At 41.0% G+C, this 20,286-nt stretch overlaps 1 protein-coding gene across 1 annotated transcript; it reads right to left on the bottom strand.

Moving 5' to 3' along the window:
* Positions 1–6,899: 6,899 nt before the first annotated feature.
* Positions 6,900–15,760, bottom strand: LOC135985509 (C-C chemokine receptor type 5-like). The gene is made up of 3 exons (XM_065628896.1): positions 15,717–15,760; positions 9,647–9,795; positions 6,900–8,974 (listed from the first exon to the last, which is right to left on the bottom strand). The coding sequence occupies exon 3, from the start codon at positions 8,961–8,963 to the stop codon at positions 7,893–7,895; it is 1,071 nt and encodes a 356-aa protein (XP_065484968.1). The 5' UTR covers positions 8,964–8,974; positions 9,647–9,795; positions 15,717–15,760; the 3' UTR covers positions 6,900–7,892.
* Positions 15,761–20,286: the final 4,526 nt, after the last annotated feature.

A 20,286-nucleotide genomic window follows, 5' to 3' on the forward strand; every position in this document is an offset into this window, starting at 1 on the left:
AAAACTGGTCTCAAACATTCGAACTAACAACAACAACAACTTAAAACGAAGACCTGTGGTAGGCTGGTCTTCAGAAGTAGTCCCTTGTTCCGATAGGTTCACTGGATTTGTTAATCTGTTTGATTTTGTTGTTTACAGGTTTTCATTCTCACGTCTCAGTCTGATCAGCAAGCATAGCTGGGTGTTTCATTTACTGATTAGCACCGTAAGATGGCAGAGGGTGTTGCACACCAACAGAGGGCCTCTGCCACGCAGTTGTAGCAGCTGACTGAGGAGAATGGCTAGGGTCTGCCCACCAGCTGGGTGTTACAGCTGGGTGAGAGACTCCCCATAGAGAGTGTGAGTAGCTGTGACACTTGGCAGCCCAAATACAGGGACGCACTCTGGCAGCAGACACTTCATTACCGGCCCCTACACGATACATTCAATTAGCTCTACCCCAGCTGCGGATAAGCAGAGCAGGTCTTCATGTGGCTGTAGGTGAGTCCAGGCCCCTGGTGCTGTTTGCTGGGGTGCTGCTGGTGTGTTGTTCATCAATGCTGCCTGGACAAGATCTTTCTTTTGTCTACGTCTCTGCTCACCTACTCCCCTCAGTCGCTCTCACTGGGCCCCTGCAGGACTCAGACTGCCATCCAGTCTGAAGCTCCATCACACCAGCCTGGGACTGGCTGTCTTGTTGCTGCGTCATCTCCTCTTCCCTGCTGCCTTCAGATTGTCTCCACTTAGTGTGTGTGTCAGCACTGTGGTATGGACAATGCAAGTAGCACATCCATTGTTACAGGTCAGATTTTTTCAGTTTTTCTTAATCCCTTGACCAGCATCTCTTTGAAAAGAGTTGCACTGTTGTTTGCCATGAGCCACTGCAGATTTTAAGGATCTTTACCTACAGGTGAACCTAATAATTTTGCCAAGAAATTGAAACTGTTGTTCAATAATAAAAGGAGTAATACAGTGGGTTGATATTGCTTGGAATTTTACCTATTATGGTTTTACTTTCAGAGGTGAGTAGGAGTGACGTTTAGTGGTGTGAGATTCATCCCCTCCATAAAGGCATTCCTGGAATAGTAGTGGGTTTTGTTCCTTACCTGTGGGGCCCAAGTTGATGTACTCAGCAAGTATGCAGCCATGTCAGGTCAAACTGCATTCGTCAGTCTCTTCTGTCTAGTGACTAATTATATGATTCATCTTTATAGTAATCAGGCCATCACATTGAAGTATCCAGTATCTAAGTGATATGGCACTCCCTCAAGGAGATGTCATCATTTATGTGAAGCCGACACCAGTACTGAAATGTCTACCGGGACACGTACCAGATACTCACATACCACTGAGAGATACAAATGTCATCAAGCAGAACTACGGGTACAGAAATTTGAAAATGCAGCTAACAGTTTCCACTCAATTTATTATGAACTTGCATCACCCAAAGAAGAAAGACTGGGAAAAGTCTATAGCTACAGTAAAGGAGATCATCCTTGTCCTCTAGAGAAGAGATCTAATGAGGACATGTGAACACAGACTGGATGCATTTCTTTTTCCATTGGTTCCCACAATTATATCTCATTTAGTTACTTGTAATATTCACAAAATCTATGCCCAAATTAGGTTAATATTAGCATATACTTTATTTCATCAGTAATAATTAAATGTCTTTATTTTGAAGAGACTGTTAAAGACATGCAGCTAAAACTATTTTGTTGCTTAGGGGTTTTTTTTTTCTTATCAGTCTTTTCTTTCAGACTCTCAAGTTCTTGTGACTAATCTTTTGCTGCCACTGTACAATCAAACGCAATATTAGATCTGTGAGGTATATTCTTTTGAGGAAAATGGGGGGAAAGGCGTTATGTACCACACCCTAAGGTTTCTGTCATGGAGACTAGAAGAGAATAAAACTGACAAAACTTTTTCCACATTTCACGGGTTTGAGGGAGGTGGCTTAAAAAAAAACAAACTCTGGAAAGCACAAGCATTTTTTAATCTGGATTAACACTACTTCTTCATGTGGTTGTTTACTGGCAGTAAGATCAAGGGTTTTTTCCCTCTATTATTCTGTCTTGTAAATCTTGCACATACATAATTGTCCATTGCAGCACATATTAATTCCATTATTGTAGTACTATTTCTGTTTTGGCTTTCCCCAAGATGCTGTTACTGAACTAGCTGTGTTCCTTTATGCAGTGAGGAGGAAGAGAATGTTGCTTCCTTCCACCATTTTTTATCCAGGCTTCTGATGTATGCTGCCCTGTTTTATATATAAGGGGTTATCATAGTACAATAGATTTTACTTTTGGGCCATAGCGATGCATTTCACACATTTTCAGCTCTCAGTTATCTCATTTTCACATAGGCCTTTAATTCTCACACTTCACTGTTTTCAGGTATGTTAATAGTACATAAATTCTAGGTCTAGAGGTGCTGTTTGAGGCTATCGCAGCTGTGAATTGGAAATACTTCTCTGTATACATGTAAATCCTGGACCTGTGATCAGGCAAGCTGGGAAAGTCAAACACCAAATTCTTACCCAGTGAAAACTATGTCACAGAAAGGATGGACAGAGTCTGTACAAAGTAGGTGCCAGGACCCAGGAACCAGAAAGTACTTTTGGATGCCAAATGTTAAATGTAGTCTGTAATCGTCCATACTCACGATAGCGTCCCTACAAGTTACGTCCAAATGGCTCCTTCACTTCCATCTGCTTGGTTTCCATTCCGTTCAAAAAATCTGGTCTCAGGGTAGGTTGTGTTGTCACTGTCGTATGGTGGGCATCCTACTGCCACAACCTTGTAGGCAGTTCTGAAAGCTGATTGTCACTTGAAGGTTGGTGCAGTTTGCCACATTGGCCTGTGTATCTCTGAGAATGCTGCCCTCCTCCACTTAGTGTTGTGGCCCCACCTTCCCAGGATCAGTCATTTCAGACTTAAAACACTCAAACCGAGATTGCTCTCACTGTCACAGGAATTACAAAACTGCTTGGCAGTTATACAAACTTATACTACATTTCTTTTCCCGACCATTTTATTTTCTGAATGAAGTACAGGCAAGTGTCACCAGAATATGGGTACAAAGCAATGCCTTCACCCTTTATTTCTAGACAAATACCCTTCTTTGTTTTGACTTGATTGTTATCAATATTCTGAATGCACCAGAATTTACTGGTTTGGTTTGTTTCCTCTGCTAGCTTACTATTTTTTTATTACTGTACTGAGGTGTAATGCTTCTAAGGCCACAGTAACCACAGTAGCCACTAGGAGAAGACCAGTAGGCATCAGCGGTTGAAATCAGCAGCAAAATTAAACTTCAAAATGAGCAGTATCTGCTTGTTTTGCAGTTTAACCTAGTCAGCATCATGTCATTCTCCTGACACTTCATTTCTTTGTTCTTTATTAACTGGAACAGGATACCATGTAAATTTGTCCTTATATTCTTTGTATTTATCCCATTTGTAATTTTCATGGGAAGGAGTGATATTTACTTTGTAGCTTCATAACTGACAGTCTCTCTTACTCACCTAAATCTTTCAATGTTCTGCTTAAAGTATTTATCTCTGATCTCCCCATTACTCTGGCTATTACTTTATTAGCCTCTATTAAAGCTAATAAAGTCATTCTCTCAGTTTTTGTCACTACTTTTCCCTATTAATCCATTTTCATCTACTCCTCTTCCTTTATAATCCATTTACCTTTATCTTATTTAAAATATCTACACATAAGGTCACAGTTGGGTTAACAAGCAAGAAAGTCTTATGACAGGAACATCCTCATGCACTGGTTACCAGAAGTTTCACTCTTTCTATGTCTGTCCATTTTATACTGTGATGGATGCACTTGACCCCACCTCCAGCCAAACCATCAGCAGTTTGGTACGGGCTCCAGAGGAGAGAAAGGCCTGAGCTGCAACTGAGCCAAGAACTCCTTTTAGGGAACTCACAAGGAAGCAGAACGGCACACTGAACAGCGATAAGTTGTGGACGCAGGGAGTCTTGTGCAGACCTTTCCCACTGTCTCCAATTTGACTATGAGTCAGCCACTTTATTCTATAAATATGACAGCCTGGGTGAGATTACTTTGAGGTCTCTCTGCTAAATAAGCTGGCTGTATGGCAATGGTTTTACTACTCACAGCTTAGTGGATGAGCCCAATTTAAGTTTCATACCAGTCATTTAGCTTAAGTAAATGCATACTAAATATAATGAATCATCTCGAAGTATAAAGCTGTGTGATTTTTAATATAGTCTCTGCTTCATGTTACTTAATAAACTGGATTAGCTGAAATCCTAAACTGTAAATCTCTGCTCATATTTACCAAAAGCAACTACGGACTACACTGAATTGAACACCTGCAAAATAAGATCTAGTTTGCACTTTGCTGGGAAGAATGGAATTGACTGAGGAGAAAATAATGACTTCAAGGCTAACGCAAAGACATGACATCTGCAAAATGGGGGCTGTTTTGCACTTTGCTGAGAGGAAAAGGATTTATTCAGACAAAACAGCACCTTCGAGGCTATGGACTATAAACAATATCTACAGCTGAATGAAACAATGGCCCATCTGAGATGACTGAAAAAGCTCCAATGAGAAGCAAGAAGACCCCAAACTGAAATATTGCTATTGGACTGAATCATGGTATGAATGGCCTGTAAAGATATAAAAATCTATGGTTTTCTATGCTCAGGTTGGATCTCTGTGCATGTACCCAGCTTAAGCCAGCCCTCCTGCTACTCTACTCCATTAAATATTTTTTCTGCAAATTTTGTTTCCTGAAAGTTTGCTCTGCAAACAGTTATCAGGCCTCACCTGAAAGTTTTCCTCTAGAGTTCTCAAATATGGACTCCGGAGCGGATGGTTATCAGGGAGGGAAGACACCTGAAAAGTTTCCTTTGCAAACAGGTTTCAGGCCCGTGGAGATAAGATAAGCAGCATTCAGCTTGGCATATTTCCTCCATGCAGTAAATAATAGAGTGAACCTGCCACCGAACTCTTTTAAGTCTCACTTTTCTTTGAGAAATCTAAACATTGTTCTGCAGTAAGCAGAACCCTAAATTACTCCCCCGCGATATATACTTACCACAGACAAACCAATGGCAGTGATTATAAACCTGGTGACTGGTTGTGAGCGCTGCTCAGCACTCTCTAATACCACATATGCACTTTTGCTACATTTCCTTTTGCCCCTTAGGAAGTCTGCCTGACAGTTGGCACAGTTATCTTTTGCTCTCTGGGGCATTCCTCCCCACATGCTTCTGAACATCTGGCAGTAGCATCTCCTAACAGGAAGGGTGGGCTCTGTCCTGTCCTGTACATGAACTAAACTGTTTGATTACGGGGCTGTGCATAGATATGTTTCCATGGCACTTGGGCGTTCTTTTCATAAGCACGCTGAAAATCCAGTCAATGCACCATGTCTTCAGAAGTTCAGTGCCAAAGTTTTGAACTTGTAATAATTTCCACTTAGCTGTTCCACATCTATTGTAAAGCAACAATTTAGTTATGGTGTTCACAGAGGTCCTGTTTGAATATTTTCGTGTTCTGGTGTTGCTTGTACACTCTCTCAAATGCTTGCTTTCGTTTCCTCAATATCTCACCAGAGCGGCTCAGATGCCTCTCAAGCACTGCAGTGGTTCTGCCTTGTGTTAGCTTCTTCTCTGCTGTAGTTACAATCCTGGTGTACCTTGCCATTTTCTTAACGTACCTTTCATTCATTGCAGTTCTTATATGTCTGCCAGCTTCTCTACCTCTTACATACATTCTGTATCTTCATTTCAGTTCTTTTCCCTGCAGAGCTTGAGTTATAGAATAGTTGTTGCTGCTATGTAAAATTTCCCCTACTTCTCTGCCGAGGTGACTTATTTTCTCTTTCTTAGGGACTGGGGATCTTGTTGAACCTTCCCCATGGGCAGCTCCATCCCACTGTGACCAAACTGCTTAAAGTCCTGCTAGCCTAATTTGGAGCTACCTGGCCTGTAGCTACACCATGCTGAAGCCACATCTGACTCATTAAAGTCAAAATCTGCCACAAAACTATGTAGAGCCTTGCTTGTCTCAGTGCAAAACCACAATGAAGAACAAAGGATTATCCTGCCTGGGCACGTAACATACCGATATGCTAATCTTTAGGTTTAGTTTGTTTGTTTACCTGCGAGCACAAAATAGAAGAACGAAAATCAGAAAATAAAGGCAGTGGGTATAGAATTTATCTTATGCCATGGTGGAGAAATGAGAAAGTGTGCAGAGCAGAGGAGGAGATGTGGATTGTAGGCTGAAAAAAGGAATTGGGAGAGTGGAACAGGGAGAATGACATGGTGAAGCAGAAGCATATTTCCATGTTGAACTTTGAATGCTTGAAGTTCCTTACACATAAAACTTGGGTGATCAGGCACATGGCTTGGCTGGGGTCACTCTATGCAGTGCAAGGAGATCTGAAATTAACTGCAGAAAGTCTGTGGAGAATTCTTTCTCTAGCCCAATATTAATATAGTGCCATATTTTATTGCCCTCCTTTGTTCTTCCTCTTCCCCTATTTATAGCATACACAGCCCTGTTTCTCCTACCTGTCAGGTTTCGCCCATCTAAAATCTGTGGTCCCAGACTTTTCTCAAAGTTATTATTGTGCGCTCTTCTCAGGCTTCCTGGTGGATAAAAGTTGGGCCAGCTACAGTGGCTTCTGGACTGGACAGACAGTTCTCTGCTTGGTCGGTTTGACTTCTTTCTCTGGAGTGTGGTATTGTGAGTATTTAGGTCCACAGCTGCATGTTTTTGCCACCTACATTCTGAGAGCGGAGCTGATGCCCTTACAGAGAACACAGGCTACAGGCTATACATTGTTTTGCAGACACAGATTTTAATAATTTCACTGTATTAACATGGAAACAGGAAGAAACATAATTCCAAAAAGGCGAGAATTTAAAATAAAACACAGCAGTAGAAATACCACAGTTACAGCAGGATTTGTATCACATTGAACTAATTTACACTTTAATATTAGAAAGGTGCTTTTGCCTTAGTGCAGTAAAAAAAAGTAGAAAATGGAAAATATTTCCAAGCAAGAAAGTTTACTGTTAGGATAGTTTGGGGGCCTTTCTTCAGTCTATCTGTGGCCAGATTATGATAGCTGATAGGATAAAATCTAAAAAGTAATAGAAGCAGTGCCTTGATGTTATAAGGCTAGAGTGAGAAGAATATTTGCACCACCAAGATTAAGGCACCTGATACTTTGGGTTAAATGGCCCCTGTGAGATAAAGGTCAGTCGGCTCTCCCATCAGAGGAGAGATATTACCTTGACATGTCTTATGTTTATCCTTAAATTCTTTTTTTGGAAACATCTTTTATTCATGTAGGGAAGATAAGGGGTAAGAGGGAAAAAATGAAGAAAACTAAAAACCTCCCCCAGTCAAACACCTGACCATGTTGCAGAAAGAATACAGTAATTTCCAAAAGATGTTCCATGAATGTTGAATACTCATGTTGAATAGATACATCAATCCTCAAAGCTTCCTCCCAGTTTTGTTTTACAATGTTCATGTAAGAGTAAATGGCTCTTGTGAGGTGACATATTACTCCTTAGTCCCTTCAGTAGTGTATTCCCCCAGCTAAATCTCACTAGCATTTGTCCTACTGGATAGAATTTGGGTCAGGAAACAGAATCATACTATTCTAGGCCCCACTCAAATCTTGATGTGACCCAGCGATGGTGTTAACGTTGCCTAGAGAACTCACTGATTCTCTTAGTTTAAGAATGGAAAATATTGTAACCCCAGGGAACAGTTAACCACAAGAATTGAGGGTCATACAGTTTTCGGTAGTGATTGACATAAAGATCTTAAATAATGTCAGATAGTCCTTAAGGCAAAGTGGATGATACAACATTTACTAACTAATGTTTTGATGTATTTTTACAGTCCAGTAGAGATGTCATTCTCTGCAGTGGATGGTGTGAATGTGGAACTAACTCTTTCTAATTTTTCACTATAAAGAGCTGGACATTTTTTGCAGAGGTGGGCTGCAACATGCTTTCGGAAAAAGCTATGAAGATACTTCCTGAATTTTTCTCCAACAAATGCATAGATCACAGGATTGATACAACAGTGAATCATTGATATTGTTTCTGTCACTTGGATTGCTTTTGCCAGCTGACCTTCGATTTCACAAGATGGGACAAAAAGTGAACTTTGAAATGTATGTAAAAAAGAAGAAATATGGAACGGTGTCCAAAAGATGAAGTAAAAAATCATTATCACAAAAATAAGTCTGACTGCCTTCTGTTTTTTCTCATTCTTACACCTCAATAATGTTTTTAGAATTTGTGAGTAACTGAAAATCATAATGAGCATTGGAACAATAAGTCCCAGAATGTTCATCTTTAAAATATAGGAGTACTTCCAATTTATTGAGGAATCACTTGGATAATGAGCACTGCAAGTATAGCGTGAATGTTCCTTTTGAGTTTTGTGAAATACTATCCCAGGAACAGAAGCGCAAAAGGCAACAGCCCAAGTGACGGCGCTGGTGAGGATGCCGTAGGTAACTGTCCTAGCTTTTAAAGCAAACACCGCGTGCACTATGGCCAGATACCTGTCTAGAGTCAAGAGGATGATGAAGAAGATCCCGCTGTAGAAGCCAAGGAGGTAGACACCTGAGAGAATTCTACACAGCGCGTCTCCAAAAATCCAGTCATGAACAGCATAGTAAGCCCAAAAAGGGAGAGAAAATATAAACAGCAAATCAGAAATTGCCAAATTGAGCAGGTAGATGTCAGTCATACTCTTCAATCTCTTGTATTTCACCAGAATAAGGACAACAAGCATGTTGCCTATGAGGCCAAATATCACCACCAAAGAATACAGCGGTGGCAGAAGATTTGCTGCAAAGTGCTTTTCCTCGGTTCCCATGCATGGCGCTGATTCACCATAGTCGAATTCTGTTGTCAGTGGCCAGTCGGCTAAGTCTATGGTATGGTTTTCCATGGTGTGTTAGTCTGGAAAGGAAGAACGGGATGTTAAACAAGAGGAAACTCCAAGATTGGCAGTGAGGGGAATAAAACAAGGTTACGTCCTCAGCTAGAATGCCTTTGGCTATTGATCACATGAGCATTACTGCATCAAGGTGTGGAAGAGAATGAAATTGCAGAGTTCCCAGGAAACCTATCATCCACATGTGAAGTCACATTGCTGCATGTTGGAAGCGTGCTGCTTGTCATTTCCTACGTGTATGCTGTCTGGTACATTTTCCCTCCTCAGCAGAGCCTGTCAGCTGCCTGGGCCAACCAGAATCCAAGGAATTATTAATTTAATCTGAGCAGCGGGTAGTTCAGGGCTGTTTTGCTCAGCAGTGGCTTTCCAAAGGGGAGAGTGAGCCAACAAGACAGCACCAGGAAGGCACAGCGGCTTGCACACTGAGTATAGCTGTGTTTTACCTTGGGACATGGCCACCTTCTCATCGTGCCAGCCCATACCGTAGCCCTGACCCAAGGAGGACCAGGCATTGGCAAGGCGTAAACCAGTGCCCGCAAAGATGCTGTGACTTGGGTAAAACACAACTGACTGCCGTTTGTTCAGGTCGTTCATGAGTTCTGGGAACTTTAATGCCCGTGGGAATCAGGCCACTGGTGGTGTAGAGATGACCTGTGCACAGCACTAAACATACCCACCTGGTAGATCTGCTGTCCTGGGTGTTGCAGAGCAGCAAGTCAGCGGTGTTGTCCTGGGTTAAAATGGCAAACGCTGTGTCCTTTTCAGAGTTGGGTTCAGGCAACAGCTGCAGGAACGTGCTGGTCTTGGGTAGCTCTGGTTCGCAGTCCTGTAGGAGGAGCAGATAGGCAAACCCTTGGCAAATGGCATAAAAGATGACAGCTGCTATCAGCATGGTCTATAGCATGTGTATGTGTTGTGGCATCTTCCTGTCAGTTGAAAGACCTCCCCAGTGCTTGGAGATGAAGGACATTTTGATTGCTGTGAATCATAAGCTCTAAATGTTAGATTAGCTAAGTGTCTTGGAGGTCCACAAAGGCAAAAGACAGATACGGCCATTGCTATGCGTGTGCACTGACATTTCTTCATGTGTAGTGGTTGTTTGATATCGTCCTTCATCCTTTGTTAGTCAGTGTTTCCAGTGAGCTGCCATAGTGAATTAACAAAGTGCAAGAGTTGCCCAAACTCTCTGTCCCTCCAGTTTTGGTTTGGGGACTGCTGGAGGGACTGGGCTTCCCCTGCAAGAAGGAGTCACAGCCTGGGAGGTAAGCGATGAAGCTGAACTTTGAAAGCTCTGAGGAAAGTTCTGTTATATTGGGAGCAGGTAAAGGTTTGGGATTTGATGTCAGCTCCTCCTGTCACCAAACCCTTCCCCTTTCCCAAGTCCCCGGTAGGACTGTGAGCCAGATGCAGAAGCACAGATTTGTGTCATTTGGCCTCTGAAAAGTAGGGGAGCTCTGTCTTCTCATAGACCCCTGGAGAAAAGGGAAGAATTCCTGTGTGTCCAGAGAGAAGCTGACAAGAGGATTTTGTGAAGACAGGTGTCAGAGGGACCAAGTGTCCTTCGTGGTCACTTAGTGAGGAAGTGAAAGTCAGAGGTTACAAATGGCCTTTGTGGTCACTTAGTGAGGTAGGGAAATTGATGTGTTTGGTGGCCACTCAAATAGAGATATTTGCTGTCTGGTAAAAGGGCTGCTCTTTCTTCCTGTGCCATCATGACTGCTTTTATCAGGCACTTTATGGCAGATTGGTGGCTGTTCATAGCAGCATGATAGTTTTGATATCTGCATTTTCCTGGTAATTTGATGTTCTCTTGACAAAGGCAACAGACTGCTCCCAACACAGATGACTTCAGGTAGTGTGTCTGCCACAACTTGCTCTCTGATCTCTGACAACTTACATAACACGTCAATGTTTGCCCCTTTCCTGCTTACAGCCCCACCTGCACTTTTTTCATTGGTGAGATGCACCCTGTGTGCTTGCAAACGTCTTTTGCAGAGACCACATTCTCAAAACCACCACTTCATTCTGTCTGCACTTGAGTTCTGCAAGACTAAATGTAACTGAGGAAACTTCAGGTCTGCTTTTTAGTCAAAACTCAATTGAATTACATGGTGGGCCATTTTGAGCTGTATCATGTGAAATTTCTGAAGTGTCTTAAGGTTTTGTCAGCTGTTCAGCTGTTTGATATATGGATTATTTAATGATAACTAATTGTAGACCATTCAGGATCTGGAGGACCTAGTTTTAATCTGGGTGTTTATTGCAGTGGATACGTATGTAATATAAATCATCTTAATGAACAAATTTTATTAATTGCACAGTGTTAAACCAATTTTCTGTGTGTGTATATGCACAAGTATACATATATATACACACACACATGTATATACTCATATGTATTTATGTATTGAATTATAGAACCTAGAATCATAGAATCATTTAGATTGGAGAAACACCCTCAAGATCATTGTGTCCAACCATAATTCTGACACTGCCAAGTCCACCACTAAACTATGTCCCTGAGTGCCACATGTACAAGTCTTTGAGACACATTGAGGGATGGTGACTCCACCACTTCCCTGGACAGCCTGTTCCAGTGCTTGACAACCATTTTGGTGAATAAATTTTTCCTAATATCCAATCTTATCCTCCCCTGGTGCACTTAGCCTTGTTGAATCTTTGTATATATACAAAGAAAGGAATATAATTTTTTATATATATACAAAGAAAGGAATATATATATGTATATATATATACACATATATACAAAGAAAGTAATATTTTTTAATCTAGTTTGGAACTTATTTTGAGATTTAAATACAACAGAAAATAATTGTGGGAGTAACAGAACTAAAGGTAACCGATTCACTACAGATTGGTCTCCTTTGCTGCCCAAGTCTTATCGCCTGTGATGACTTGACCCCAGATAGCAGCTGAGGCCCCATCTAGTCACTTACTTACTCCTCTCACAGCGGGATGCATGGGAGAATCAGAAGTGCAAAAGCAAGAAAAACTTGTAGGTTGAGATAAAGACACTTGAATAAACTAAGGACACAGAAAAAAACCAAGAGATGATACAAGGACAAATGCTTGCCACCTCCCACCAAGAAGACGGATGGCCAGCTGGTCTCTGAGCACCGCCTACTTTGGAAAAAGTTCCTTCTCCTAGTTTTATTGCTCAGCATAACATTATATGGCACAGAATATTCTTTTGGTCAGTTTGGGTCACCTGTCACAGCTGTGGTCACAAATATAAAAGACAGCACCACAGAGGTTGCTGTGAAGAAAATTAAGTTCATCCCAGCCAGGCCCAGTACCCCTTCCCACTACCAAAACTGAGCTCCTGCCCTGTGCATCATATTGATGCTACCTAGAAAAACAGCATATACTGTGGTTATTTTGTTTACTGTCTATGGTCTAGTGGGAAATCTCTGAGAATTTGCAAGGGATAAAAGTCAGATCTTCCTCTTCACGACAAGTGCAAAATATTATTTTTTTTTTTCTGAAATGCTTTCTTTCTTATCCTTTTCCACACAAGAAATATTAATCACAAAGAGCTCTAGAAAACTGATCTGGCTAACAAATTATATTGGAAACTACTGTTTGCTTTTTTTAAAAAATTTCATTTATTTTTAACCATTTTTCCAATTTTCATTTTCATGCAGAAAGAAACATCTTGTGTAGAAGCTGTAGCCCTTGACAAGAAGTCTGGTTTTGGCTCTAAAATGAGCTACGCATGAGCCTTCAGAAATGGGTGTGTTAGGAAAGCAATTTCCAGATTTCTCTATGCTCTTGTGCCGTAAGGATAAATGGGCTCTTCTGAGAGATTCTTATTTGGGATCTTCTGATTATTTGTCTTATTTCCCTTCCAAAATTACAAATGAATATTCAGGATATTTTAATGATTATAATTTATGGGGCTTTCTCATTTGCTTTATGGACTGCATGCAGCCATCAGTGCCCACTGTCTTGCCCACATACCCGCAGTTTCTACATGCACAGGGTAGTTTTGGTTACCGACAGAAATTCTGGACAATTTCTGCAGAAGCAGGCAGTTGTGTCAAACCTAGGGAAGAAATAAAAGAGAAGGAGAATCTTCTCTTTGGTGCCCTCCTTCCCTTCTAATTTATCCTGTGTGCTTATCATGCAGAAGTGTGTAAATATATGTGTGGTTCAATAAGAGGCTACCTTCATTTCCCCTCAGAGGACTGGTTGTGTTCTGAATCTCCAAGAAGTTGGGTACAGTGAAGTGTGACCAAGCCCTAGGCCAAATACCTGCACCCTAGGAATGAGTTCTTGCAGAGGAAATGGGGTCACAGCTTGGATGTGAGAAAATTTCATTTTCTTAAAAATTGTAACGTTGTGAGCCAAAATAAATGTAATTTCATTTCTTTAAGTTTTAACAAACTGCACTTAGTGCGACATCAGAGATTCTTGTAATGAGGATGTAGCTCTGAATCATGTCTTTTCAGATTTCTGTATTTCAGCAGTGTGGAGAGAAGCCTTGCTAGCTCTTGAGTATTAGTTATTATCTATAGTGTGCCAACTTCAGCTATAGAAGTGTCTGGGTGCCGGTGTGACTATCAGACATTTCCATGTTAGAGTAATTCAAGCAAAGAGGCTCCTGAGTTGCTACACTCACATATTCAGGGATGGCAGTTGTCACAGCTCAATGAGTCTGCTGTGCCCTGAAGGGGATTTGGACAAAGTTTCCTCACGGAAATCAGAATATTTGGTTACTACAAGTTAGAAGAGCAGCCCTGTGTTAATGGAGCCTCTTATCTCAAAGCTGAATGAACACCGAAGTTCCCTTTGCTTTTTTAAAGACAAAGTTTCTGTTTTGAAATGTATGGACGGGTAACATAATGCTACTCCTCCTCCCCTCACTCTCCTCCTTTTCACAAGTGTTTGTCATAAAGAAAAAGAAATTGCTTAATGACTTGTAGTCAGCCTGAAAGTATTTGTAAGAGCATCTAGGGCACTTTATGAAGAGAGAGAAGTACAAGGTAACACAGAGTAAAAATGAAACTTAAATTAAGAAAAATAATACCCAATTCCTGATAGTGAGTGTTGCAAGAAAAGTGCCTAATGTTTTCCTGCTAACAGCTCTATCTCTTTAACCGTGCCTTTGGCTTCCCAGGAGGAGTCTACGGACAGGCAAAATTACAGAGAAGGCTGTGCACAGACACCAAATACATCTTGGGGAGCAAGCATAAAAGTATGTACTTTTCTTGAGCTACCCAGAAAGCTGAAGGAAAAGATAGAAGTGTAATCTAAATGCTGCATGTAAGACTCTGAGCTGATAGTTTCCCTCAAAACACATATTTTCAGGTGATAGTGACCACAAGATTTCTTTCCAGGATATGACTGGGGAAAGACAGTCCCTTCCAAAATTAAACCTTGCTTTGAAAACCTCTTCCTCTTTTATAACAGCTGAGCATTAGAAACATCTCTTCAGAATTGCTTGCCTCCTAACTGATGAGCTTTTTCATCCCTGCAGAATTTTCAAGGAAAAATATGTTTTGGCCTGGAAAAAACAGGCTTAATTCTCTGTGAACCCTCAGGATCCAATTGTTTCTATTCCCCACCCAAACCAGAAAGACGGTCTTGCAAAAACTCTGAGCTTTTTTGCAGCTAAATCGAGTCAGTCTCTGTGGTCGCAAGACAGAAGTGGTATGAGATGTTCTTACCTAAACAAGTGTACAGTAAAAAGTGAAGCATAAGCACTGAAAATTGCATTCTTAGAAAAAGAAACTTGAGACAGTCCTGTGCTAGTATCTCTGTTAATTTTTGTTTGTTTGTTTTCAGTGTCTCTGCTTAAACTGCTTCAGATAAAACATTGAATTCAGAGTAATCCAAACAACAGCTGCAGTCACAACCATTCTGGGGATGAGTTCGAAAATAAAAAAGACGGATAATAGTCTGGAGTGGAGATTTCCAACATTTGTCATAGGATCATGTCTATGTCATGTTGGTGCTATAAGGGTCTCCATACAGAGAAATTCAAGCCCACTGCTCTGGCACTGTCAACTGTTCCTGGCAAATGACAGTGCAATTCTCCCATGAAAGCAAATGTTGCTACAGCTGCATATTTGATATACTACCAAAAAAAAAAATCTTAGGCTATTGTAGCTTTTTTGCTAATACCCTGGTGTCAAGTCTCATTTATCCAAGCAGAGAAGTTCACCTCTCCTTGTGTGTAGTACTGATGAATTACACATTAAAAAGAGGAACCTATGCCAAAGAACTTATCCCTTCATGACATGATAATGAAACAACACCTTTAACAGATTAAATGCTTGAATAATAGCAAAAAAAATACGATTGGATAGAGATGAAGAACATTTGCCATCTGCATGTGATAGAGCAAGTTGTGGCTTAGATTTGGAGAAGTTAGAGTTAAGTGTGAAGGATTTCATGTCTGATCAATTATATCCTTAGCAGAATAGATTTTCAAGCTACTGACCTCCTGAAACAGATTTGAAACAAAGACCCAGTAAGTTTCTAGTACAAAAAAGATTATAATTTTCTACACCATTTGAACAGTTCAATACTCTACTCTCACATTTAGCCTTATCCTGAGTTGTAAGCTAGTCACAAGACCCAATTGTTCTTAAAGATAGTGTCTCTGTTTGAATGGTAACTCTACTGCCACTGTCTTTAGGCACATATGCTTCCCCACTGAGTGAATTTATATCTATATATGCACAATTGCATTTAAAAAAAAGGAAAAAAATAGCTACTCACTGATTTATCAAGCTTGTTTAGTCTGACCGTGTCGTCTTCTTCTTTGTGAACAGATATATAGTTAAGCCCTATATCTGAAAATAGGAAACAGCACTTCCTGTGTGATCTATTGCAAAACGTTGGTTCTTGTTTTCTGAAAATGCTCTGTTTCCAGGCTGAGTTAGAACCGAGGGATGAAGACTTTATGGGCGTCTACTTGTTCTTCTCCAGCTGGGACTGGAGAAGTCAGCATCTGAACTATTGCATCTATCTACAGGGTTAAGACTGGATGGTTAAATTAAATAAAAGCCTGTTCTCAGGACAGTTAGTATTTCTAGCTGCTCTAGACACTTCTGCAGCTCAACAGAAAGTGGTGTGAAATACCTGGCATACGGAACGTGTGCTTTTAAAATTAAATTCAGTTCTCCCAAATGACTGTTGAAACAAGCCCACCAAAGTATTCTTTGTGTTTATTGTCACTTGAGCTTGTGTTAGCATCACACTTGCCTTAGGTGAGCATTGCGAAGAGAGACAAGTCAAGGTCCAGATGTTTCAGAGCTAATTAGGTCAAGCAGAGCACTGTGCTGGTAGAGCTACTTCCCGGTTATGTGACCAGCTCATGCACTCTACACCACGCTGCCCTGTGTGGTGTAGACCTCCTCCTTGAACATCTGTTGTAATTTTTGCAAAGACATTTGTAATGATCTTACACTTCTAAGAGGCTGCCGTGTGAGGTAAGCTGGAATCTGCAGCTCATTCCCTTTTTTATGCGATGACATTGCAGGACTGAATGCAATAGAAAGATACTAAAATAAAAGAAAGTGGTTAAAATATATTTTTGCTTCAAAGGCAGGAACTATAGTTGAGTGTACAGGCTGGTGTTATGCATTTATTTTTTTTAAAACATTCACTTCACTAGTGCCATGGATATTCCAGCTGAAACAACCTCCAGCTGTTGGAGTGATAATTGATGCCTGTGTAAGTGACCAGGAATGATGAATAATATGGCCACTTATCTGCTCCCTGAGGAGTCTTTTTACAATCTTATAGCAAGTTACAGCAAGGCAACATTTTTCAAAGTTGCAGTTTTTTGGTAGCAGTGTTGACCATTTTCTCTAAGACTGCTGGGAGGTTTCTTGCAGTATTCCTGAAAAGCTCTAAGACTGGCTTTTGCTACAATTATAGCTGGATTTTGTCATTTCCTAGAAAATATATGTGGTGTTTCAATAAAACCAGTGATGCATAACCTTACCACATGTCTTCCAGAGACTGTAGAAGGGACTCACAGTGCTGTTTGAGAAGGAGTACCTGAGCAAGGCATTAGGAAGAGGGGTCTCTGTGATGGCTGAAAGAATACAAACATTTCCTGTTGATCTGGGATGGGCTGCGTAGATTTTGCTGTAAATACATACTGCAAACCACTGAAAACATTCAGCCCAAGCAGAAAGGGCCTTCCCTACAGGGACACAGTGGATAGCAGGGAGGCACAACTTACATTTTTTTTCTATACTGTCTCCCTCGGAGTTGCTGTCTGAATTTGGTAAGTTTTTTACCACTTGAGACATCTCTTCCTATGCAAGGTACAGGCTGCTAGTTCAGCAGTTTGGTTTAATCTTTTGTGAATTACTACGTCTGGTAAAGAAATGCTGGCCTTACAGGATCAAAAACCCTGCCTAAGGCACTTAGTTTTCCCTCTCCCATAAGAAAGAGAGGTGGTGGCCTGGAGAAGGAGCTTATCTCAGCTCTCAAGAGTTGAACTCCTTTGGAGTCCATTGCCCAGGGGCTATAGGTGGGTGCAATTGTCTTGGGGTACCAGAAGTAATCCTTGCCCTCTTCCCTCCCTGTCTCGTGACACTGGAACTTCCTTCTGTTATATTCAGAGACTTTCTGGCGTCACCAAGCTCCTTCTTGTAGCTTGGTCTATCAGTTTGCCCAAGCAAAAATCAGTTATGGCCGAAACTGGGAGAGCCAACCTGTAAGTGATGGCAGAAGTTTTGGAAAATTAGCAAATGCAGCACTTCAGGACTGAAGCCCTCCCACACTGGAAAGGAAAAAGACCTAGTTGCATAGCGAGCAGTCTATGCAGACAGTACTTTCTAAACAAATGTGGGAGAAAAAAAATGTATGCAAACCTGCAAGAATCCATAAATTTATTTGAAGTCTCTCAGGAATGAATAAATTATTGTTTTCAGTTTCTCTCCTACACAGGCCAGTTCTAGAAAAGATCACAGAAGTTGTTCTTGGAAGACTTACATGCTAATTTCATAATCTGTGAGATAAGCAGGGGTCTTGAGTTCGGTGTAATGGATTTGATGGATCCTTATTATGGGGAATGTGTGACTCATGACTCAGAACTCATATTTTCAGAAAGGAAGCACAGTTCTGCACGTATTGTTTCGAAAGAGTTTTAGTTCTTTGTGCCTCCAGCCTCTGTGCTTAGATCGAAGACAAATAGATAGTGTTTTCGGGCTGCCTTGCACTCCATTTGCTCTGACCTTTGAAAATCAGGAATGGTTTCTTTCCAAAATGATAATGCAGATAACTGGAAGCTATTTCAGAAAGTATGATTGAGATTAAAACACATGAAAAAAAGCAAGATTCAAAAGAGAATAAATATCTCATATTGGACACCTAGTTTCAGGCATCTGGGACTACACTTTGAATTGTAGCTAAATTATTACTATATCATAGAGGACAGGGCCTGTCAGAAAAGATAGAGCCACTTGAAAATTGCTTTTTTCAGGGAAGTTGGGACTCTGAAGAAATCCAGGGGAAATGAATGAAATGTTCATCAGTCTAGAAAGCATGGCCTATGACAAATGATGGAAAAGGATTGGATGATCTCTGGAAAGCTCTCTCAGACTTACTTTCTATGATTTTAGTCTTATCATCTTCCCTGTAAGTGTTTAATGAGCTTCATAAACTTTAACTAATCCAAAGACCTGCCTGGGAGATGGAAGCAGAAGAAGCAGTGGGAGAAAAGCCTCCCAAAGCCAGAGACATAGCCAGGTGGATATCGTTTGCCTTATCAAATGAGAGACCTGCTTAGATTCTCCATCTGTAAAATTAGAAAGAGCAAGAAGGGAAGAAAAGAGAACATAAACTTCACCATGTTAATCAATTGAAATTCTATAAACAGGGAAGTACCGCTTGGTTTTAGCAAAGCGAAGAATCAAAAAAGAATGAAAAATTTCTGCAATGAAACTGTCTTACTTCAGCTGGGGCTTTCTACAAGCTGTCACAACACTACCACTGACAGAATGGAAGCAAAGGAACCAATCCATGATGTGCTTCTATTACTCCATCAACTGCTGAATGTAAGAGAGAACTAGCTTTTTCTGACAGTAATATTGTTGACTTAAATTTAGAATGTTATGTGGATATTGAAGTCAAAATGTGAAGGTGTTCTCAGAGCACTGACATAATTTTCTTAATTTCTCGAAGAAGTCTCTTTTCTGCTCCTGTGGAGGGAAAGGGAGAGCTGGAGACAGTTCACTGTTAGCAAAAAAATTAGTAAAATTACCAAGCAGATTAGCTAAATAGAAATGACTGGGCCTCAGCTGTATACCACTGACACCCTAGCAAAATTAAGTGATGGCCTTGCAGTTCATCTCATATTCTAGGCTCCCATGTGGAAGGAGAAATGCTGACTCCAGTCCCTATGTCAGAGCATGTTTAAGAATTTCAGGCAAAGCAGGACAGTGTGAGGAGGGAAGGTGCATACTGATGAAGTCGCTTTCCCATTCCTGTGGTGTGCGTCAGCCTGCCTTTTTATGCTGAAATAGGGTGAAGCAGATGTTTTGTATTGAAAAAAGAGTTCAATAAATGTATTACTGAGTCCCATGCAGTGGACTCCTCTTGAGCATCCTCATCCACAGTAACCCTCAGCAGACATTTTGCTGACTGTCCTCAAGCTTACCGGGATCTGCATGTGTCAATTTCAGTTGAGCATCAGGAGGAGCACACAGGAGGCCTTTGAAAGGTCTGGTAGTAGGTAATTCATTCCAGACTCCTTCAACCTGAACGTTGTAGGCTGTAGGAATTGCCTCTCCCACCACCAGCTGGCAGTTGGCTAGCTAATGTAAGGGCTCCCTCTATAGTCAAAGGATAGAGGTGGGTATTTGCAGAGGGTAACTGCCTTTGTCTTGAGCTGCTCCGCATTAGTCTAGAATGAATGACCATATGGAGGGGCCCCCTCGAACAATAGAAAGAGCCTAGACAACGAGTTCAGGTTAGACAGCTAACCTGTATATTGATAAAACTGAGTTATAGTCCAATCAAATGCTTCAGGTAACCTTTGGGGGTTTTGGTGATAAGAAACCATTCTTTATTTTGTAAAAAAAGATTAAGCCAAATATTTTCATTTGCTGTTCTTTGGGGCTGAGGTGTTGTTTTAGTAGGTAAGCCTGACGATGCTGTCTACATCCTTTGCTGAAGAGGAAGAGACCTATACTTTAGATCCAAGGACTGGTCCTGCAGATGACCCACACAGAAAAAGGGACAGATTTACCGGGGCACTGTACCCCACTCATGCCCATGAAAACTGTATGTGCTCCCCGTCATATCACAGAAGGAAGGCTGCAAAGGCTGT

The sequence above is a fragment of the Caloenas nicobarica genome, chromosome 2 (assembly GCF_036013445.1).
Source record: "Caloenas nicobarica isolate bCalNic1 chromosome 2, bCalNic1.hap1, whole genome shotgun sequence".
Classification (NCBI taxonomy): Eukaryota; Metazoa; Chordata; class Aves; order Columbiformes; family Columbidae; genus Caloenas; species Caloenas nicobarica.

Coding starts and splice junctions, on each gene's coding strand:
- LOC135985509 (XM_065628896.1), bottom strand. CDS start 8,963: ATGGAAAACCATACCATAGACTTAGCCGACTGGCCACTGACAACAGAA.